This window comes from Chiloscyllium plagiosum, chromosome 15 (genome assembly GCF_004010195.1).
Source record: "Chiloscyllium plagiosum isolate BGI_BamShark_2017 chromosome 15, ASM401019v2, whole genome shotgun sequence".
Lineage (NCBI taxonomy): Eukaryota > Metazoa > Chordata > Chondrichthyes > Orectolobiformes > Hemiscylliidae > Chiloscyllium > Chiloscyllium plagiosum.
In genome coordinates, this window is record NC_057724.1 from 373,278 (window position 1) to 395,191 (window position 21,914).

Genomic DNA, 21,914 nt, shown 5'->3' on the forward strand with positions numbered 1-21,914 from the left:
ACCATACATCAGGAGCATCTCGGAACTGACTGCCAGACTACTGCGACCACTAGGACTCATAACGGCACACAAACCAACAGCCACGCTCAGACAACAACTCACCAGAACGAAGGACCCGATACCCAACATGAGCAAAACTAATACCATGCAAGGACTGCACAAAACACTATATAGGACAAACAGGAAGACAACTAACAATCCGCATACATGAACATCAACTAGCCACGAAACAACACGACCAGCTATCCTTAGTATGTCGTGGTTGGTATATTGGGTACCCAGCACTGATGATGTCGCCTAGCCAGGGGACGAAACGTTTGCAACAAAAACTTCCAGCTCGGCGAACAGAACCACAACAACGAGCACCCGCGCTACAAATCTTCGCACAAACTTTGACCAGACTCTAACTTTTGCCTCTACCTTTACTGGGCAATCGCTGGCTGGCTGAGTAATTCTGTCCCACTGTTCAGGCTGTAGTTCGTTAAGGCTGTAGGGATTAAATCTGGGACTACATAGTGTTGAATGGAGCCTAATAGAAACTGGCTAGCTTTTTCTGACTCGACATACATAGTTTTATGATTTTGATAGAAAAAGCGTGCTAGTAATCAGGCCCTACTATTATGTGAGCACCCACAAATGCATGAATGACCAACTGAATTAATAAAATTTGCCTGACTTTGACCACTATCTAAGATAAATGAAAATTCGCTCACTCTTTCACTCATTCACTCAACAGATAAGATGTTTGCAGAATTGTCTGTCTTATGAGTGGAAGCATAGGCAAAAAGGAATGAATTTTTTGAATAGTATTAAAACCATGGGAAGACGTTTCTCACCATTCTTTTAGTTTTTAACAATTATAACAGCTTGTTGGCTACTGAATTGAGGATCTTTTGTTGTCAATCAGTTGGACCAAAGTCTTTGCATGTGTTAAGAGTTTTAATCTTTAAAGTTTTTGAGTACTGGTTTCCTTGCACCCTTTCAGAGGGTGAGAGAGAGAAATGTATCTTGGCTTGCAGACTTCCCAGATGTCTGAGTGCATCTACTCATTGTTCTGTGAACTGCAACTTAACTAACCAAAAGCTGTTACTGAGCAGCTTTCCAACCTGAAGGCACCTGGTGCCTGATTGTCTCTAACTTTCATGGCCTTGTGTAACCACACAAAATTCCACTTTTGATCATCAATTTGCTTTTTTACAAATAACTAGTATTTTCCCTGCTACATAATTGTGTCCAATCTTTTGTTTTTCTAGTTTGTTTTCCAAAAAAAAAACATTTCAACAATGACCTTGATTTTCTCCCACCCATTCACAGCTTGCTGAAGAGCGCATTGGGAACATCAGGACGGTCCGTGCTTTTGCCAAGGAGGAGTCAGAACTGCAGACGTATACTGAGAAGATCAGCCAAGTGTTGCACCTGGCCAGGAAAGAAGCATTGGCCCGGGCAGGGTTTTATGGTGCAGTAAGTTCAGTGTTGTTAGGAGTTTGAGCGTTGTCCTTTACCCGTTTTGACTCTTTCCCTGAAGTGATGTATCCCAGCTCCTGAGATCATTAATTCCCACATTTCAAGGACCATTTTCAGAATACTTTACAGCGAATTGACAAAATATTATTACTTAAAACTTGATGTCAGGCACCAAGTAAAAGAATAAATAAGTAATGTAGATAAATTGTGGTTGAGCTTAGCCAGTTGCATATATAATAGTAGTATATAACTACTGTGCTGAATTATAATGTTACTGCCAGGATAGTTATCAGCAGATATTCGTATCAATTAAAAGTTAAAGCTTTGGGTAGGAAATGTATCTCATTGAATTCTTTAGTTCTGAGTAAATCAAACAGATTATGAACTCTGAGAGGATAGATAACACTCTCTTGTTTTGGGCTGCTGGAATACAGGCCAGTCAGGAGATATGTTAGATTGGAACATGCTTCCTCAAATGGTGGTTGAGGCTAATTCGGTTGTTAAATTTAAATTTGAGGTAGAGGTTTTTATTAAGCAAGGGTATCAAGGGATATGGGCCAAAGCTGGTAAATTGGGTTAAGCTGCAGATCAGCCGTGATCTTATCGATTGGCGGAACAGGTCTGCTGCTATTCCTGTATTCTTATCTTAACAAGATATGGAGGAGGGAATGACAAAGGAACACTGAATGGGCAAAACTGTGACAGCCATAGATGAAATACACTGTTGCATGTTTGAGCTGAGTGATAGATCATTGGCTTCAGATGAATAAGGAGTGGGGAAAGATCCATTTAAGAGTGAGATGAGGCATTTCTTCCCTCCGATGGTGGTGAATATTTGGAATCCGCCACATCAGAGGGCTGTTGAATTTCCAGAAAGTATTTGATCAGGTATTGCACATGAGGCTACTTCGTAAGGTAGGGGCCCATGGTGTTGGGGATAGGATACGAAAATGGATTGTAGCACTAATAGAAGACAGGCTTGGGATAAGGGGATAGTTTTCAGGATGGCGAACTGTAATTATTGCAGTACCTAAGCAATCAGTGTGGGGACAAAAAATTTATAACGTATGTGGATGACTTGGATGAGGAAAGTAAATGTATATCGCCAAGAATTTGGATGACACAAAAATAAGTTTAATGTAAATGATGAGGATGACAGGTTTCAGAGGGATAGACAGGTTAAATGACTGGGCAGAAACTTGGCAAATGGAATATAATGTAGGAAATTGTGAAGTCATGTACTTCTGCAGGAAGAACAGAAGAGCTACCATTTAAATTTGGTAAGATTTCAGGATAGCTACAGAACAGAGATTTGAGTCCTTGTGCATGAATTACAAAGGTAGCATTAAAGTTCAACAGGTAATAGGGAAGGCAATGCAGTGTCAACCTTTATTTCAAAGGGAATGAAGTACTAAAATAGGGAGGTCTTGCTAAACTATGCAGGCACTAGACAGACCACACCTCGGATACTGTGAACAGTATGGGCCCCTAAACCTAAGGAAAGGTATACTGGCTTTGGAGGCAGTCCACAGAGGGTTTAATAAAATAGTCCTAGGTTTGAAAGTACTTCCTTTTGAGAGGTTGAGCCTGAACTCTTTGGAATTTAGAAGAATGAGAAGCAACCTTATTGAAACATAAAAGATTCATTGGGTACTTGACAGGGTAGATGTAAAATGTTTATTTCCCTTTGTGGGAGCACCTTGGACTAGAAGACAAAATTTCAGAATAAGGTTTTGCCCATTTAAGACTGATTGATTGATAGGAGGAAGTTTTTCTGAGAGTCATGAATCTGTGGAATTCTTGACCCCAGAGGGCTGATGAGGCTGGGTCATTAAGAATAATCAAGACTGAGACAGCCATACAGGTTTTTAATCAGTCAGGGAATCGAGCATTCTGGGGAAAAGATAGGAAATTTGAGTTGAGGGGGTTATCAGATAAAGCATGATCTCCTTGAATGGCAGAGCAGACTCAATGGGCTGAATGGCGTACTTCTCCATCTGGTCTGTAATCATTGAGCTTGTTCAAGGTGGAAATTGGCAACCAAAAACCATCAATGTCGTAAAGTGGGGATCATGGAGATAGTATGCAGAGAGTTTAGAAGATCAACCATGATCAGTTTGAATGGTGGAGCAGGTTTGGCTTTTTATTTCTGATCTTTCAAATCAGAGATTTGAGTACAAAGATTTAGGACAATCGAAGCTAGTGCACAGAGGTAACTACATCTCTTCTTGTCCCTTTATTAATGAGTGCACATGCTCTCTCATCTGCTTACACACGGAATTTTTCAAACACTTAACATTACAGATAACAAAACATGGATTTCGGTAACACTATTTGGCTGTGACGTCACTGAAGATTTAGGGAACAGTATTTTGGAGAATGCTTATCTCTACTGGCAATAGCGCGATTTCAGCAGGATCGGTTCGCGCACTTCATTCTGCAAATAGGCCAATGCGTGTGCTGAAATCTCCACGCCATTCTGTGCACACACCGGTGTTCTTGCTCATCTGCGCATGCTCCATTGTCCACACGAGATGTTGATACCGAAGTGTCTGTGCCGTTCTGCATATGCACAATGTGAGCTCGGCCTTCATGCCATTTTGCACATGTCAGCTGCCAATAGAGCGGCTGTTTGTGAGCCCCGTTATGTCTATTAAATTATTTTTCTATTTAGCGAGGTTTTGTTGGAATGCATCTATGGTGTTAGAGGAGAATTTCCTGTATTTATTCTGCATGCTCATTACTCCAGTAAATTAATCATTTGATTAATACTGCCCATCCCCCACAGTACTCAGTAATCAGTCAACTGATTTGACTGATTCCGAAAAGACCACTCCCTCCATGACTCCCTCGTCAGGTCCACACCCCCCACCAACCCAACCTCCACTCCCGGCACCTTCCCCTGCAACCGCAAGAAATGCAAAACTTGCGCCCACACCTCCCCCCTTACTTCCCTCCAAGGCCCCAAGTGATACTTCCATATCCGCCACAAATTCACCTGGACCTCCACACACATCATTTACTGCATCCACTGCACCCGATGTGGCCTCTATATTTGGGAAACAGGCCGCCTACTTGCGGAACGTTTCAGAGAGCGCCTCTGGGACACCCGGACCAACCAACCCAACCACCCCGTAGCCCAACACTTTAACTCCACCTCCCACTCCTCCAAGGGCATGCAGGTCCTTGGACTCCATCGCCAGACCATGGCAACACGACGGTTGGAGGAAGAGTGCCTCATCTTCTTCAGGAATGAGGAAAGTGTGTCCAGCAGGCTAAGATAAAGGGTAGGGAGGAGTCTCCCTACCCTTTATCTTAGCCTGCTGGACACACTTTCCTCACTCCTGAAGAAGGGCTTATGCCCGAAACGTCGATTCTCCTGTTCCTTGGATGCTGCCTGACCTGCGCTTTTCCAGCAACACATTTTCAGCTCTGATCTCCAGCATCTGCAGTCCTCACTTTCTCCAACTGATTTGACAGTTTAGTATCTGTGCCAAAATCAGTAGCTGCTACTTATCAGCTGATGTGCAGAGTGCTGTAAGATGTTTGGTATGTACTTACTTTCCATGATTATTTCTGTATTGTCACTGTTGTCGTAATGTAGTCATTTCTGGGCTCATAATGTGTAAAGGTTTCAGCTGGGAAGTGCAGACAGTCCTGCAGTTGCTTGAAGGCATCCAAGCAAGCTATCCCCAATTATTCCTTTTTTTAAAAAAAAACCCAAAGAACTGCAGATGTTGGCATTTGGAAACAAAAACTGGAAATTGCAGGAGAAACCCAGCAGACTTCCTTCTGAAGGATTGTTGGACCCAAAACATGAATTCTGCTTTCTTGCCATTGATGCTGCAAGACCTGCTGGGTTTCTCCAGCAATTTGTTTTTGTTTCCAATTCTTCCTACTTGCCTTTCACAATGTTCTTGCAATTATTTGATTGGTGTTCTTCACGATTAACTGAACATCTATATTGAAACTGTCAAAAGAGTCTTACATTTTTTTCTGAGGTGATCCACTGAAGGGTTGCTTGCTGAAGTGAAAGATTGGTCACAACAGGGTGTTTGATGTGCCTTATCTCAATAGGTCCCTTTGAGCGCCCAGTGCACCTGGTTGGCCTCTGAACTTTGAAACATTGTATGAATACAGTTACCTAGTAGATTATTGAAGTTTTTATTTTATTTATATCTGAATCCTCAGCTTTAAGAGGAATAGCATGGAACTAAATGCTTGATTAACTAGCAGTGATCAGGAATGGGGATGCTAATACTAAGATTTATTTTTCTGTTTCAGACTGGTCTAACCGGAAACCTGATTGTTCTGTCTGTCCTCTACAAGGGAGGCCTGATGATGGGTGATGCCTACATGACAGTGGGAGAACTCACGTCATTTATGATGTATGCCTTCTGGGTAGGAATAAGTATTGGAGGTAAATGTTTAGCTTTATGGATTGTGGAAAGTTTGAGGAGGTTTGTCTGTATATTTTGTTTTCAGAAGGGGAGCTTTGCTGACAAGGTTAGTAATTATTATCTGTCCCTAACTGGCCTTGAGAAGGTGATACTGAGTGATTGCCATGAAATACTGCAACTTCTCTAGTTAGGTACACCCCATGGTGCTGTTCGGAGGGAGTTCCAAGCCAGTGGCATGTGACTAAGACAGGACGATGATCCCATCTGTTTCTGTCAGTCAGAGGCTTTTCTATTTTTTTGATGGAGAGGCCAGAGAAAACTCCTGTTGAAGAAACCTATTTTGACAAATTGTTATTGTGTGCCATGAGAATGGATCATAGTCTTTGAAAATAAACTTTTGCGTGACTGGGTCATGTGAAGGAATAGTATGACTAAGTTAACATTATAGGTATACTTTGAGAAAGTAGCAAGATAGAGTTTCTGTAGGCCTGGCAGCATCTGTGAAGAGAAAGCAGAGTTCTGAGGAAATGTCACTAGTCCCAAAATGTTAACTCTGCTTTCCCTTCAGAGATGCTGCCAGACCTGCTGAGCATTTCCAGCAATTTCTGTTTTTGTTTTGATTTTTATCATCCACAGTTCTTTTGGGTTTTATTAAAATAATCTCTGTTGGAGGCGAGTCTCTGGGAGTGGGTGGAGATGAGAACTTTGACTGGCGACAAGTAGAGTTTGACCTTGGTGTGTAGTTTCTGGGAATTGTGTTGCTGTAGTGTGGGTACATTGTGCTACTTTAAAACAGATGACTTCTTAAAATGTATTCTTGGATAGGATATAGATGGCGCCAACAAAGCTGATTTGTCAATGGGTCAGTTAGATCCAATATATTGACATGAAGGGCTCAGTTGGTGTTTCTCAGTTCACTATTTAACAGCCAGAAGCAGAAGGTGTAAAGCCTCTGGGTACTAATTTTGTTCAGACAAATTTATGGGAAAAAGCAGTGATAATTGAATTTATTCTGATGTTTAACTTGGGACCAATACTGCAGAGACCTGTGTCTAAACCTGCTGCATCTCCAGATGCCAGGTAATTTGTGGGGAAAAAAAGCAAAGTGATACCAGAAAAACCTTTTCACACAGCAATGGTTGGGAATGGAATCTACTGCCTGGATGTGGTGGAGGCAGATTCAAATGAGGCACTCGAGAGGACGTCAGACTGTATGCAACAGTGCCTTGTTTCAAAGGGTCAGCCAGGTTTGGTTGAGTTGCGTATAGATGAGACAAATAAGGACAGCAGATATCAGTCAGAAAAGACACAGATGATGCAGTTTGATGTTTTATGACAATCTTAACAACACCTTGTCACTTTTAACTGAGTTTTTATTTATTACACTGAACTCTTTCTCAAACTGTCATGGTGAGACATGAACTTCCAAACTTTGGATCTTAGTCTAGACCTCTGAGTTGCTTGTCCTGTAATAACATCTATTCCTGTACCTGGGAACTGAAGGTTTTTTACTTCAACAAAGTAGCACATTGCCATGAGTGCCATGCTTGGTTTTAAGTGGATAATTTTGCTCCGATTTCCAGTGCAATTCAGTCGGACATGAGAAATTTTTAAATGCTCAGAAATAACTTATACTGGCAGATCATTACTAGTTTCTCACTTACTGTGGCCACTCCTGAGGTCACGGCATTCAATGAGCACTTGTTGTTTATGGAGCAGTTTCTGAAAGATAATTGTATTGAATCGTATTCGGTTCTGTTTTGTTATTTTCTTTTCAGGCCTCAGCTCTTTCTATTCAGCATTAATGAAGGGTCTTGGAGCAGGAGGGCGATTATGGGAACTATATGAGAGGAAACCAGAGATGGCCCTGAACGGTTAGTACCTCTATTCATTCGAAGGGTCTATCCAAAACATCTTTGTGAAGCCTTGTGCTGAGGTGGTACATGGAGGCATGGTCACTGCCACGCACGCACACACCCCCCATTCCAGTCACATGATACTCCCAGTCCAGGATGTTCAGTGCCAATACAGCAGAGAATGTAGAGCAGGTGTCCTGATCAGTGTCAGTGAGCAGCATTCTGACAGCAGGTGTCAGTTTACAGATGATGTTTTTCATTGTTGTTCATGTTCTGCTAACAGTGCAGAATTAAGTTGTGAAAACCAGCAGTCAGGTCGCAGCTGAAGTCCAGTCATGTAGCATATTGAAATAGTATGTCATGAAGGGCACTGAAAAGAACAGAACTAGTAGGGGGCTCTGATTTTAAAACTGATTCCATCCTGTCTGCACCCACTCATTGAGGCCATTTAGAAGAACAACCAGTGAATTGTTGGCACTTACAACCTGAACAATGAATGTGTATCTGCTGAGGTCATTGCCTGTGATTAGCAATTGAAGGCCAACATGCAACAGGCGCAAAGGGCAAATTTTAGAGTTAATCACCCCCTCCCTTCAGGATTTTTGCAGGATGAGCTGAAGGAAGGTTGGAGGGTTTTCGAGGAAATCTGTCTGTCTGCAAGACGCCTTGCCAACTGCAACCTTCCCAGTCTAATTTTGTGCATTGCTAACAGAAGCAAAAACAGGAAGGCAGACTTTTACCTGAATGGCAATAGATTGGGAAAGTGGAAGTGCAATGAGACCTCTATGTTCTTGTGTGTCAGTCACCTGAGAGTAAGCATCCTGGTGTGGCAGGCAGTGAAAAAAGTGGTAAATGGTGTGTTGGCCTTCATAGCGAGAGCATTTGAGTACAGGAGCAGGGATGTCTTGCTTAAACTGAACAGGGTCTTGATGAGATCGTAGCTGGAGTATTGTGCATAGTTTTTAGCTGCTCATCTGAGAAAGGATGCTCTTGCTATGGAGTGAGTGCAACAAAGATTTCCTAGACTAATTCCTGGGATGACAGGACTGATGTATGAAGAGAAACTGGATTTGTTTAAGATTTTGGGCGGCACAGTGGTTAGCACTGCTGCCTCACAGCGCTAGAGACCCGGGTTCAATTCCCGCCTCAAGCAACTGTGTGGAGTTTGCACATTCTCTCTGTGTCTGCGTGGGTTTCCTCCCACAGTCACAAAAATGTGCAGATTAGGTGAATTGGCCATGCTAAATTGCCCATAGTGTTAGGTGAAGGGGTAAATGTAGAGGAATGGGTCTGGGTGGGTTGCTCTTCAGAGGGTCGGTGTGGACTTATTGGGCCGAAGGGTCTGTTTCCACGCTCTAAGTAATCTAATCTAATCATTATATTCACTGGAGTTGAGATTGTAACATTTATTGTTTGCTCTGGGATATTTCAAGATGATCACTATGGTATTCATAAAAAAAATTAAAATAATTTTCAGAACTGATGTGAGTATAGGAGGAATTGTCAGTAAATTTGCAGATGACACTAAAATTGGAGGTGTAGTGGACAGTGAAGAAGGTTATCTAGGAGTACAACAGGATCTTGATCAGATGGGCCAAGGAGTGGCAGATGAGTTTAATTTAGGTAAATGCAAGGTTTTGTATTTTGGTAAGGCAAACCGGGGCAGGACTTACACACACTAAGTTGGGGTCCTGGGGGGGGGGGGGGGGGGTGTTCTCAAACAAACAGACCTTGGGGTACAGATTCATTGTTCCTTGAAGGTGGAGTCACAGTAGACAGTCTCATGAGGAAGATATTTGATACCCTTGCCTTTATTGTTCAGTGCATTGAGTGTAGGATTTGGAATGTCATATTGAGACTGTACAGGACATTGATTAGGCTACTTATTGGAATATTGGTCTCCTTGCTTGTGGAAATAGGTTGTTTAACTTGAAAGGGTGTTGCACAGATGTTGCTGGAGTTGGAGGGTTTGAGCTATAAGAAGCAGCTAAATAGGTTGGGCTATTTTCCTTGGAGCATCAGAGGCTGAGGGGTGACCTTACAGAGGTTTATAAAATCATGAGGGGCATGGATAGAGTGAATTGCTATGGGCTTTTTCCAAGGGTAGGGGTATCCAAAACTAGAGGTCATAGGTTTGAGGGGAGAGGGGAAAAATTTAAAAGGGCCCTAAGGGGCAACTTTTTGTGGGTGGTGTGTGTATGGAATGAGCTGCCAGAAGAAATTATGGAGGCTGGTATAGTTAGTACAATTCAAAGGCATCTGGATGGGTACATGAGTAGTAAGGTTTAGAGGGATATGGGTCAAATGCTGGCAAATGGGACTAGATTAATTTACGATATCTGGTCAGCAAGGACATGTTGGACCGAAGGGTCAGTTTCTGTGCTGTACAACGTTGACTCTGACTGAGATCTCTCAGACACTATAAAATTCAGACTGGGTAATGCAGAAAAACATGTTCCCAGTGACCACAGTCCAGAACCAAGGGTCACAGGAAAGGCCATTTAGAACTGAGATGAGGAGAACTTTCTTCAGAGTGCTGAGCCTGTGGAATTCACTACCGCAGAATGTCATTGAGGTCAAAATGCCAGATGTTTTCAAGGAGTGAGATATAGTTCTTTGGGCGAAAGCAGGAACAGGGTAGTCAGTTGGATGATTAGTTATGATCGTACTGAGCTGTGAAGAAAGCTCAGAGGACCCAACTGCTATTTTCTATGTTTCTATAAATGTTCAGTCAGCCAAAGTACTGTGTCAAATTTCAGGTTTTGTAGAATGTGAAATTGGTTGCCTTTTTGAAAATGTCTATTTATGTTTTCTTTTAGTGGGTATGATCTTGCAGCCTGATCAGTTTAAGGGTGCCATTGAATTTCGCAGAGTCACTTTTGCCTATCCGACCCGACCAGAGATTCCAGTGTTCAGTGAGCTTGACTTGTCTATCCCAGCAGGCTCTGTGGTTGCTGTAGTCGGACCCAGTGGCTCAGGAAAATCAACACTAATGTCATTGTTGCTCAGACTATACGACCCTGTTTCAGGTAATATTGGATTCGATGCAGGATTTTACATGGCTAATGATTCTGAAATGTTTCTTGGAGAGGTCCTGATGGAGGATTTGAGCAGGACTGCATTGCTTTGTGTTCCTGCAGTACTCTTGAGAGTAATACGGTAGTGAATGGGAATCAATCACATGAAGTGGTAAGGATTTATTGAGTGCAATATTTCTATTTCAGGTACTGTCGCTGTTGATGGGCATGATGTTCGTAGCCTCAATCCATTCTGGTTGCGGAAAAATATGGGTGCAGTGAGTCAGGTAAAATGGGTAGAAGGAATTGGTTAAAATCTGGGTCCAGGCAGAGGGGGGAAAAATGCAATAGCAAGAATCTGATAAACTCAGTTTTGTTTGAAGCCATTGCTCTTTAATGTTATGGTTATTTTTGGTACTCAGGAACCAGTTCTATTCTCCTGCTCAATTGCAGAGAATATTGCATATGGGGCAACCCATCCCTTTCAACTGATGATGGAGGACATAGAAAAGGCTGCAAAGATTGCCAACGCTTCTGAATTTATCCGCAGCTTCCCTAAGGGCTTCCAAACAGTGGTTGGCGAGAAAGGCATCTTACTCTCAGGTGAGTTAACTATGTTTGGGGTATCTCATCTGCTGTTTGCTGAGACTACAATGGAATAATCCTCTCCGTTGTAATTCTCATTGTCCTATCTCTATGTTAGGTGGTCAGAAGCAGAGGGTTGCAATTGCTCGAGCTCTACTCAAGGTGAGGCTCCTGTGCTTGATTTTGACCTTTTCATTTTTCAAGTAACACCTGAAGGCCATGCAGAAGGCCTCGCTGACCTGCTCCCGCTCTTCTATACCCCCAATCTGAGTAGATGAGCTGAAGGTATGGAAAAATAATATTTCAATAAATTATATAAAATTGAAAGCTTCACTGCAAGGTGAAGTTTGCAGGTCAGATGTTTTTACAATCTTCTGAACTTCTCTCCTTTAACCGTCATAACCTCAATCAGTGATTCACTTTGTGACTTGTGCCTGATCCTAATTGCCAGTTGACATGTGAGAAATTAAAATCTCTTTTGCTCTTCGTAAGCCTCCCTACCTGGTAACAGACATGTTTAATTACTTTGTAGAGTATCAAGAGAGTTAACGGATAAGTCATAATTCTGAATTGAGAGGAAGGGTCACTTGACCTGAAACGTTAACTCTGATTTTTCTCCACAAATGCTGCCAGACCCGCAATTTCTGTATTTGTTTCTGATTTACAGCATCTGCAGTTTTTAAGCTATAATTCTTTATGCTTTCAGAATCCCAAAATTCTGCTGCTGGATGAAGCCACCAGGTGAGAGATTTTAAGACTTTATGTTGAGAGAATTTCTCAATTTGCAAAACCTGCCAAAAAATTAATTAGTAGTAGAAAGGGTGTTAATTGAAACAACACTTCTGAGTTGTATCTTTCAGGATCTGATCAATTTTAAGTTTGAAGAACGTGTTATGGGTTGTGGCTGAAGGGGGTTGTTGGGCGGCTTGATTAACACCTACTTTAAGGTTGAGAGAGGGACAAATGGAACAGAGGTTTCAATTAGAATATCAGTGTGCTGATGCTCAGTTTCGCGTCTGTCAGGGCAAATCGCTTCCAACTCCATTGCAACCTTTCTCCAAACATGGACAAAAGAGCTGAATTCCAGAGGGCAGGCAAAGATGGCTGTCCTTGACATCCATGCAGCATGTGACTGAATGTGGCATCAGAATCCTAGCAAATATGAAATTAAAGAACAAAGAAAATTTACAGCCCAGGAACAGGCCCTTCCAAGCATGAACTGATCCAAATCCACTGTCTAAACCTGTCGCCCAATTTCTAAGCGTCTGATTCCCTTTGCTCCCCACCTATTTATGCACCTGTCCAGACGCATCTTAAATGAATCTACCGAGCCTGCTTCTACTCCCTCTGCTGGCAATGCGTTCCAGGCACCTACCACCCTCTGTAAAGTTACTTGCCGCGTGTATCCCTCTTGAACTTTTCACCTCACACCTTGAAAGCGTGACCTTTTGTTATTGAATCCTTCACCCTGGGAAAAAGCTTAACTGTATCTACCCTGTCTATACCCTTCAAGATTTTGTAGATCTCAGTCAGATTTCCCCCACCAGCCACCCTGCCCACCATCTCATTTTTTCTAATGAAAACAATCCTAATAGCACCTTCCATACCAGGCAACATCATCGTAAACCTTCTTCGCACCCTCTCCAAAGTGTATACATCCTTTTGGTAATATGGTGACCAGAACTGTACACCGTATTCTAAATGCGGCTTGTCCGATTTTAAGATGACCTGCCAGTTCTTACTCAATACCCTGTCTGATGAAGGCAAGCATACCATATGCCGCCTTGACCATTTCAACTCCCCTTCCCACTCTGCCGAGGACATGGAGGACATGCCTCCCTCACCACCAGACGCCTGGAGGAAGAATGCCTCATCTTCCACCTCGGATCACTTCAACCCCAGGGCATCAATGTGGACTTCAACAGTTTGCTTTCTGCCTTTATTCCTGATGAAGGGCTTTTGCCCGAAACGTCGATTTTACTGCTCCTCGGATGCTGCCTGAACTGTTGTGCTCTTCCAGCACCACTAATCCAGAATTCACCTATGCAGCAACCTTCAGGATACAATGGACCTTAACTCCCAAATGTCTCTGCTCATCAACCTTTCCCAAGGCTCTTCCATTTACAGTATAGTTCACTCTAGAATTAGACTTCCCAAAATGCATCACCTCACATTTGCCTAGATTGAACTCCATCTGCCACTTCTCCACCCAACTCTCCAGTCTATCTATATCCTCCTGTATTCTTTGATAGTCCCTTATGCTTTCTGCTACTCCACCAATCTTCGTGTCATCTGCAAACTTGCTGATCGTACCAACAGTGCCCTCTTCCATGTCATTTATGTATATTACAAACAACAGTGGCCCCAGCAGTGATCTCTGTGGAACACCACCGGTCACCTTTCTCCGTTTCGAGAAACTCTTATCAACTACTACTGTGTCTCCTGTTGCTTAACCAGTTCTTTATTCAACTAGCTAGAATGTCCTGCACACCACGTGACTTCACTTTCTTTATTAGTTTGCCATGGGGAACCTTATCAAACACCTTACTGAAGTGTATGTATTTGACATCTACAGCCCTTCCTTCATCTATCAACTTGGTCACTTTCTCAAAGAATTAATGGAAAATCAGGGGAATATTCTCCGCTGGTTTGAGTCACACGTGACACAAAGCAAGATGGTTGTGGAGGTCAGGCACCTTAGCTGCAGGACATGCCTGTAGTTCTTACAGGTAGTTCTCCTATACTCAATCATCTTCAGCTGTTCCAACAATAATTTTCTTCTTTTTATGGATGAGCCATATATCTGAGTAGAGCAGGTCAGAGGCTAGGATTATAAAAGCTAGAAGTCAAGAGTGAGAGAATATTCTACATTTGGCCTGGACGAGTGCAGCTTGATTCCATCCAGGCCAAAGCAGCAGCTTGATTGACATGCCATCTACCACTTATGCTCCCTTCATTTCTGATGCACAGTGGCAGCAGCATGTACCATCTGCAAGAGGCATTGCACAAACGTGCAACCTGTACCATCAAAAGAACAAGGACAGCAGACCGATGAGAACACCACCGCCCCCCCCCCCCCAAGGACTGCAGTGGTGCAATAAGACAGCTCACTGCTATATCCGTACAATTGGGGTTGCACAGTAAATATTGGCTGAAACAGGGACACTCAAATCCTTTGAATGAATAAACAAAATCCTGAAGGATCTTCTCCATTAATAGCCTCATGGCAAATTAATGGTATAGTTTATTGTCAGTAATTTGTAATTGTATTAATGAATATTAATCTCTTATATTGAATGCCTTTTATCAACCAATCATGTATCAGACCCACAGCAATATGACTCTTAATTGCCTTTTATGAAATTATGGATGCGTAAAGAAAATGCTAACCTAACTAGTGATGACCACATCACATGAACAGAAAAATAAAAAGATGTATTCCGGTCTGTTGGCTACTATAATCAGTCTGATTTAGAATTTGAGTAATTTAAAATTATAATCATATAGCATAGAAATATGTCCTTTGGTTGACAGAGATGGTTGCCTAATGAATACCAAATCATACAATTCTGTTTACCTGCACTTGGACCACAACTTAGTGTGCCCTGGCATTTTAAGTGCTTATTCAGATGCTGCTTAAATGTTATGGTGTGGAATTGCCGGTGTTGGACTGGGGTGGACAAAGTCAAAAGTGACACAACACCAGGTTATAGTCCAACAAGTTTATTTTAAATCGTCCACTTTCAAAGCATCGCATCTTCACCTGATGAAAGAACAGAGCTTCGAAAGCTTCTAATTTCAAATAAACCTGTTGGACTATAACCTGGTGTCGTATGACTTCTGACTTTGTTAAATGTTGTGAGAGTACCTGCCTCCGTCACCCTCTCAGGCAGCATGTTCCACGATTCCATCATCCTCTGGGTGGAAAAAAAATTCCTCAGATCTCCTTTCAGCCACTTACTCTTCACTTTAAACTCCATGCTGTTTGGTCTTAGGAACGTTTGCTGTGGGGAAAAGATTCCCTCCATTTACCCTGCACCTCTCAGAATTTTGTATACCTGAGATTTTCCCCCCTCGATCATCCTCTGCTCCAAGGAAAACAAACCCAGCCTATCCTGTGTGGTCTCATAACAGAGACTGATAATCCCAGGCAACATCCTGGTGAATCTCCTGTGCACGTTCCTAAGTGCAATCATGTCCTTCTGAAAGTGTGATGACTACAACTGCACAATGTTCCATCTGTGGCCATAACCTATGTTTCATAGAGTTCCTTGCTCCTGTATTCTACTTCTAAGCTAATCAATGCAAGCATTCTGAATGCCTTCTTCACCCTGTCTACCTGTGCTGACACCTTCTGGCATCCATGGACTTGGACACAGAGATACCTTTGGGTTCAGTGACATGACAGCAATGATTTTAAATTTCATTAGAATCATAATAGTCAAATAATTCTGTATAATGCTGGAAATCTGCAGGAGCTCCTCCATCATGACTAATAGTTCATTATCGTTCCAACCATGCAATCTTGGAAGGTATAACCCTTACCCTCACATTATATCCCTCCTCATTGTCTGAGGCTCCAAACACACCCCCCAGATGAAGCAACATGTTATTTGTACTATTTTCAATCTAGTCCACAGTATTCACTGCTCACAATGTGATGGTCTTTATATTGGTGAGATCAAATACATCTTGCTTCCATACTCCCATTTCTGTCCTGCTACAGTGTTCCAACAAAGCTTAATGTAAGCTAGAGGGACAACATCTCATTTTCTACTTAGTATCTAAAGGCCTCTGTAACTCAATGTTATGCTTAAGAACTTCAGAGAATAACCTCTGTCTTCCATTTTGATTACAACCCTTTTGTGACTGTCTTGTTTGTGCCTTATTTGTTACACTTTTTATCGCACCTATCATTTCACCTTTTGTAAACCTCTCTATTTTACCACCATTTAGTATTGTTTTGCTCTCGGAGCTGTCATTATCCATTCCATTCACTCTTTGCCCCTCTCGCAATTGCATAAGAAACAATTTTTCACCTCTTTTAATTCAGAAGTCCTGTAACTTCAGTTTTGTTGGTCTGTCCATAGATGCTGCAGATCTGAATTTTTCCAGCATTTTCTAATTTTAATTTAATTAATGACATTTTTGCCTTGTTCGCCTTGCTCTTAAATTTCTTTTGTCTAAAGTGCGCTGGATGCAGAGAATGAATATTTGGTGCAGGAAGCTTTGGACCGATTGATGGAAGGAAGGACTGTACTGATCATTGCCCATCGCCTGTCAACCATTCAGAATGCTGATGCTGTTGCAGTCCTTGACCAGGGCAGAATAGTTGAATATGGTACCCACCAGGAACTCCTTGCAAATTCGGATGGATTGTTTCGCAAACTTGTGGAGAAACAAACAATTTTGCAAAACAGTCAAAAACATGTGTTGAAAGTGTAATGCTCCCAAATGTTACTCCTCTCCAAAAAAAATACCTCCAGGTCAAAACAACCAAGAAATGCCTTGGGTTCTGATTAACTGCAGCACTGATTTATTAAACAGATTTTGAAACCTGTGTTCTGAACAGTGTTCAGGTTTTCTGCTATAGCACTGAAGTAACTGGTGAAAGGTATCAAATGTGAGCCACAGAGTGAGAAAGCCCAGTTCAACCCTGGTTCAGCAATTGTGCAGCTCTCAGGACCAGCTTCTCCATGGCTTTGTTGGACAAGTCTTCATTGTGAGGCCTTACACAAGGAAAGGTTGAGAGTGACTGAGAAGAAAGCAAATTTTTAAATGGCCATAGCTTCTCTTTGCCACGGAGTTTTAAAAGCATTTTTATCTATTTTGGGAACCACCTTTTAAAGGACACATTTGTTCTGTAACTTTCTCCAAATGTTTCAAGGGATGACAAATTCCTTTGTGATAATGAAAAACACTTGAAATAATTGGTGAAATTCACCACTGTATAGTCTGTATTGTGTGAAATGTTTGATTAATAGATGAAATGTGTGATTGAATCAATCCTAAGTGTTTATAAATGTGAATTTTAAATTGCTTCACAAATGTTTGACCCTTTATCTATGTTATCAATTTTACAGTAAAATAAATGATCAATTTATAACCAATTTTAAATAGAGTCTTCATTTTACTTAGAACAACAAAAACAAATCACTGAAAAAAATTCAGAAGGTCTGCCAGCAGCTCTGGTAAGACAAGAGACTTAACACTTCAGGCCTAGTGACACTTCTGAAGAAGTTTTAAATTCCATCTCCAGAGTTGTTTCCCATGCTGAAGATGAGGGTTGCACCTCTGGAAATATGGCTCTGGTGAAGGGTATTGGAAATCTGCTCAACTGAGCCAAGGTCCAAATATTTCCTTACATGGTGAGCAGGGAGGAGGTGAAGGGGAAAATTAGATTAGATTAGATTAGATTACCTACAGTGTGGAAACAGGCCCTTCGGCCCAACAAGTCCACACCGACCCACCGAAGCGTAACCCACCCAGACCCATTCTCCCACATTTACCCTTTACCTAACACTACGGGCAATTTAGCGTGGCCAATTCACCTAACCTGCACATTTTTGGATTGTGGGAGGAAACCGGAGCACCCGGAGGAAACCCACGCAATCACGGGGAGAATGTGCAAACTCCACACAGTCAGTCGCCTGAGGCGGGAATTGAACCCGGGTCTCTGGTGCTGTGAGGCTGCAGTGCTAACCACTGTGCCACCCACAAAATGTTGCACCTTCTGCAGTTACATGTGGTCCATTTCAGGGAATAAACTGTTCACTCATCCACTATGAAGCCACCATCTCCCATAGCTACCTTCACTACAACTCTTCACACCTCATGTCGTGCAAGGACTCCATCTCACTCTCATGGTCCCTTCACCTACGTCACGTCTGTTCGGATTATTCTACCTTCCAAAATAGCACTGCTGACCTGGCTTCCTTCTTCCATAATCATGGTTACCTGCCCACTGAAGTTAACAGGGCCCTGAACTCCATTTGACCTATCAACTGTACTTCCACCTTTGCCCCTTCCCATCACACAACCACGTGATCGGGTTCCCCCATGTCCTCACTTCTCATCCCACCAGCCACTGCATTCAAAGTATCATTCTCTACCATTTCAGGCAACTCCAGCAAAATGTTGCCACCAAACACATCTTCCTCTCGCTTCCCTGTCTGCATTTTGCAGGGATTTGAGATACCCAATGAGAATGTGTATTGGGTATGAGCAGGTAAGGAAAGTTAAGTTTTGAGTATAGTGAAACGAGGTTCAGCTGAGGATGATAAGAACTTGCAGTTGACAATGGGGTGCTGGAGGCAAGGGTAATGGGTTAACAAGGTGGAAAAGCAGTCATTTATGTAGAGGTATTTAACAATATTGGAAGCGTTCAGTATGTAAGGTCAGTTTAACAAGATGAAAAGTATTCATTGAATCCAGTTAACAAGGTTAAAAACATTCATTGTATAACAGTAAAGGACTTGGTCTCTTCTATTGATACTTGTTGATTGTAATGGTCACCCAATTAATATGCATGTTGCTTGATCTGAATGCACCTCCCTGTAAAATTACTATATAGTTCATTGAGAAACTGCTCTTCTGAAGAAGACCGAGAACTCATGTCCCTGTGCAGAGTGATTGTTCGCTCTCCCTCCACGGCCCAGAATAAAGATGAAGGAGATAAAACTATACCGTGTCTCTGAGCGTCTTACTTTGACTGAGGGGGGGAAACGGGACAATATTGGCATAGTCGGCGGGATCCAAACGAATAGTTACGATTGGACGGTGTCAGCAACTGCCCGGAATATCGGTGACTCAAGACGGATGCGCTCGCAAGACGTTAAACCTTGGTCCCTCTCGATATTCATGTGTGCCAGGGATGGTCCCCTCACTCGATCACACTCTATTCTACAGATTCCTCGAATGGTAATTAGTTCAGTCGAGAGACACCGTTTTACAAGCGTGCCGGCAGGCAGAGGTTTGAATCCTCTGTGCTGCATTGGGGTTCAAGTCCTCTGAGCATGTGATTGAGGTTAGAGTCCTCTGCACAGTCCTGGGGTTCAAGTCCCCAGAAGTGGATTAATTTTGAGGTTCAAGTCCTCCATGCTGTACAGGGGTTAGAGTCCCCAATGCAGTGACAAACAAGGGTTTGAGTCCTTTTTGTTTGGTTGAGATTAAAGTTCTATGTGATTAAGTGGGATTCAGGTTCTCTGTGTTTAGGTGGGGTTCAAGCCCCTGTGAGGAGTAAAGTGAGAAAGGGGTTAAATTCCCGTAGTGGCGAAATTTGATGCTCTGAGAGTCTTTGTTCTCAGGGAAGAGAGTGGCTTGGATTGTGGCACCATGTGGTCCACTGTGAGGGTTTTCTCTCTTTATCAGTTTAATTCACTGATAGGATGCAAAAAAAATGAGGAAATGCTGAAATTAAGTTTGTACTAATACTTGGATTGAAAAAGAAAAGATTCAATGTAAATTGTGCCATGCTGAGAGTGTTGTTTAAACATTTTTCGTTTGTTAAAATACTGGTTCAGAAAATCCTTTTAAGTAACTGTTTGCCTTGTTTGAATCAGGATCTCAATTCAATGTGTTTTGTGGGCTATGTAATAGGGCAGATTTCGTTTTACATTGAAATTGTACAAAATGTGTTTTTTTAAATTATCAAATTTGTAACCTTAAAACAAATTGATTAAGTGCCTTAGCCTCTGATTTGTTTGAAATTCTGCAATACTTGTCTTTTAAAAATAAGTTGGGTCCGTGGTCACGTTTTCGCCAGATGAGATTGTTTTTATAATACCTTTGCTGTTGTGTTTTTAATGCAGAGTGTTTACAAAAAGAAGAGTGCATTTTGAGTTTGATATTTTAAGATTTTAGAGAATGTTAGAACTTGAGGCTGTGCTGTTTCAGTTCTTTCAATTACTGTTAAGACTTCATTGGCCCCCTTCATATTACAAATTCAAAGAATGTCAATCTCTACCAACATTGCCACTGTAATTCCGACTGTTTTATTTAGGAAGGTTCATTTGGAGAACATATTTTAAAATATTCAGCATTTGTTTCCCACGACTATTTGAGATTCAAATCTGAACCGAAACTGCCTCTTCTCAATTGCTAAAGCTCAGGAAACGTTTTGTTGTTTTCTTGCTGTTTCAGGTTTTTGAAATACTTTTCCTGACAGCTTTCACATTAGCCAAGTATCAATTTGTAAAAGGAAAATAATTTTTGAATACCCTGAATGGGGGTCTCCCGAGGGTTTGATTTTAGGACCATTGATTGCTCTTTTTAATTGACTGAATTGTTTACCTTGCCACCTTGGCAAGGAAGGAATCAGAGAGGAAATGCAAAGATACTTTCAGCAACTAACATCTTCTGTAAGTTTCTCCATTCACAGATAAAACAGATCTTCAGACCACTTCTCTTAAACCTGATCCAACGGATTCAATCAGCTCCCCAGTCATCAGCATGAAAAGTGAAGAAGTTAACAACCATGAAGAGGAGGTTAGTAAGCTTTTTGTTAGTGGCCTTCCTACGGACATTGAACACCTGAGCTTTACCTTGTCTTTCAATAATTTAAGGGATATGAAGGTTCACTGATCAAACTAACATCACAACAGCCAGTTGGCTTTGCTACGGTTAACAGCAGAGCGGGAGCAGACACAGCAAAGAATGCTGCATTCACCTAGCCTGCTGCAGCAGTTGCAACTGCTGCACACTCATATGTGCTGGTAACTTCCATCTGAAACATCTCTGCAGGATGGAAGTCTCATTACATTTGTTAAGTATTTAACTGCCCTCATCCAAGAAATCAGATTTCTTCATGGAGTGATGCAAGGACAGACTGAATTTTGTTTTCAGTTTGGACTTTTACTGAAGGAGATTTTGGATAACTGGCTTGTTTCCACTCGATATGGAGTGGTGACTAAGGACTTAAGAACTTTACTGGTGAATTTTTTCCACGTGAGAGGATTCTTCAAATTCTAGTCACTGTAATGGTCTAGTGATTTTTGTTGTTATAATCATTTATGCTTTGTCAATAACTTGCTTAAATACTGGCTGTTAGAGTCTTTTGAAAGCTGGTAGCATCATCTCAGTGATTATCATGAAATGATGAGGAGGGAATGAGAATGTGTATAGGGTATAAGCAGTAGGGAAAGAATTAAGTTAACTGAGCATGACTCAAATCAGCTAAGAACTTGCCGTTAAGAATGGGATGCTGGAGGCACAGACAATGGGTTAACAAGGTGGAAAAGCATTCATGATATGGAACCATTTAACAAGATTGGAAGCATTCACTATGAAAGGTCAACTAACAAGGGGAAAAGTATCCATTGTATGAATCCAATTAACAAGGTTAAGAACATTCATTGTAGAACAGTAAATGGCTTGGTCTTTGCTATTGATACTCTTTGTAACATTCACCCAATTAGAGTCATAGAGATGTACAGCATGGAAACCTGTCCATGCTGACCAGATATCCCAACCCAATCTAGTCCCACCTGCCAGCACCCGGCCCATATCCCTCCAAACTCTTCCTATTCATATACCCATCCAAATGCCTCTTAAATGTTGCAATTGTACCAGCCTCCACCACATCCTCTGGCAGC

General features: G+C 41.9%; 1 protein-coding gene across 1 annotated transcript in view; it reads left to right on the top strand.

Moving 5' to 3' along the window:
- abcb10 (ATP-binding cassette, sub-family B (MDR/TAP), member 10) overlaps positions 1 to 17,432 on the top strand; it is a 31,719-nt gene extending 14,287 nt beyond the window's left edge. Inside the window, exons 5-13 of the mRNA XM_043704243.1 lie at positions 1,315 to 1,461; positions 5,749 to 5,884; positions 7,643 to 7,738; positions 10,540 to 10,749; positions 10,945 to 11,024; positions 11,160 to 11,340; positions 11,441 to 11,484; positions 12,029 to 12,063; positions 16,512 to 17,432. Coding sequence (XP_043560178.1) covers positions 1,315 to 1,461; positions 5,749 to 5,884; positions 7,643 to 7,738; positions 10,540 to 10,749; positions 10,945 to 11,024; positions 11,160 to 11,340; positions 11,441 to 11,484; positions 12,029 to 12,063; positions 16,512 to 16,767 — 1,185 coding nt within the window. The 3' untranslated portion in view covers positions 16,768 to 17,432. The remainder of the gene's footprint in view (positions 1 to 1,314; positions 1,462 to 5,748; positions 5,885 to 7,642; positions 7,739 to 10,539; positions 10,750 to 10,944; positions 11,025 to 11,159; positions 11,341 to 11,440; positions 11,485 to 12,028; positions 12,064 to 16,511) is intronic.
- The last annotated feature ends 4,482 nt before the right edge of the window (positions 17,433 to 21,914 follow it).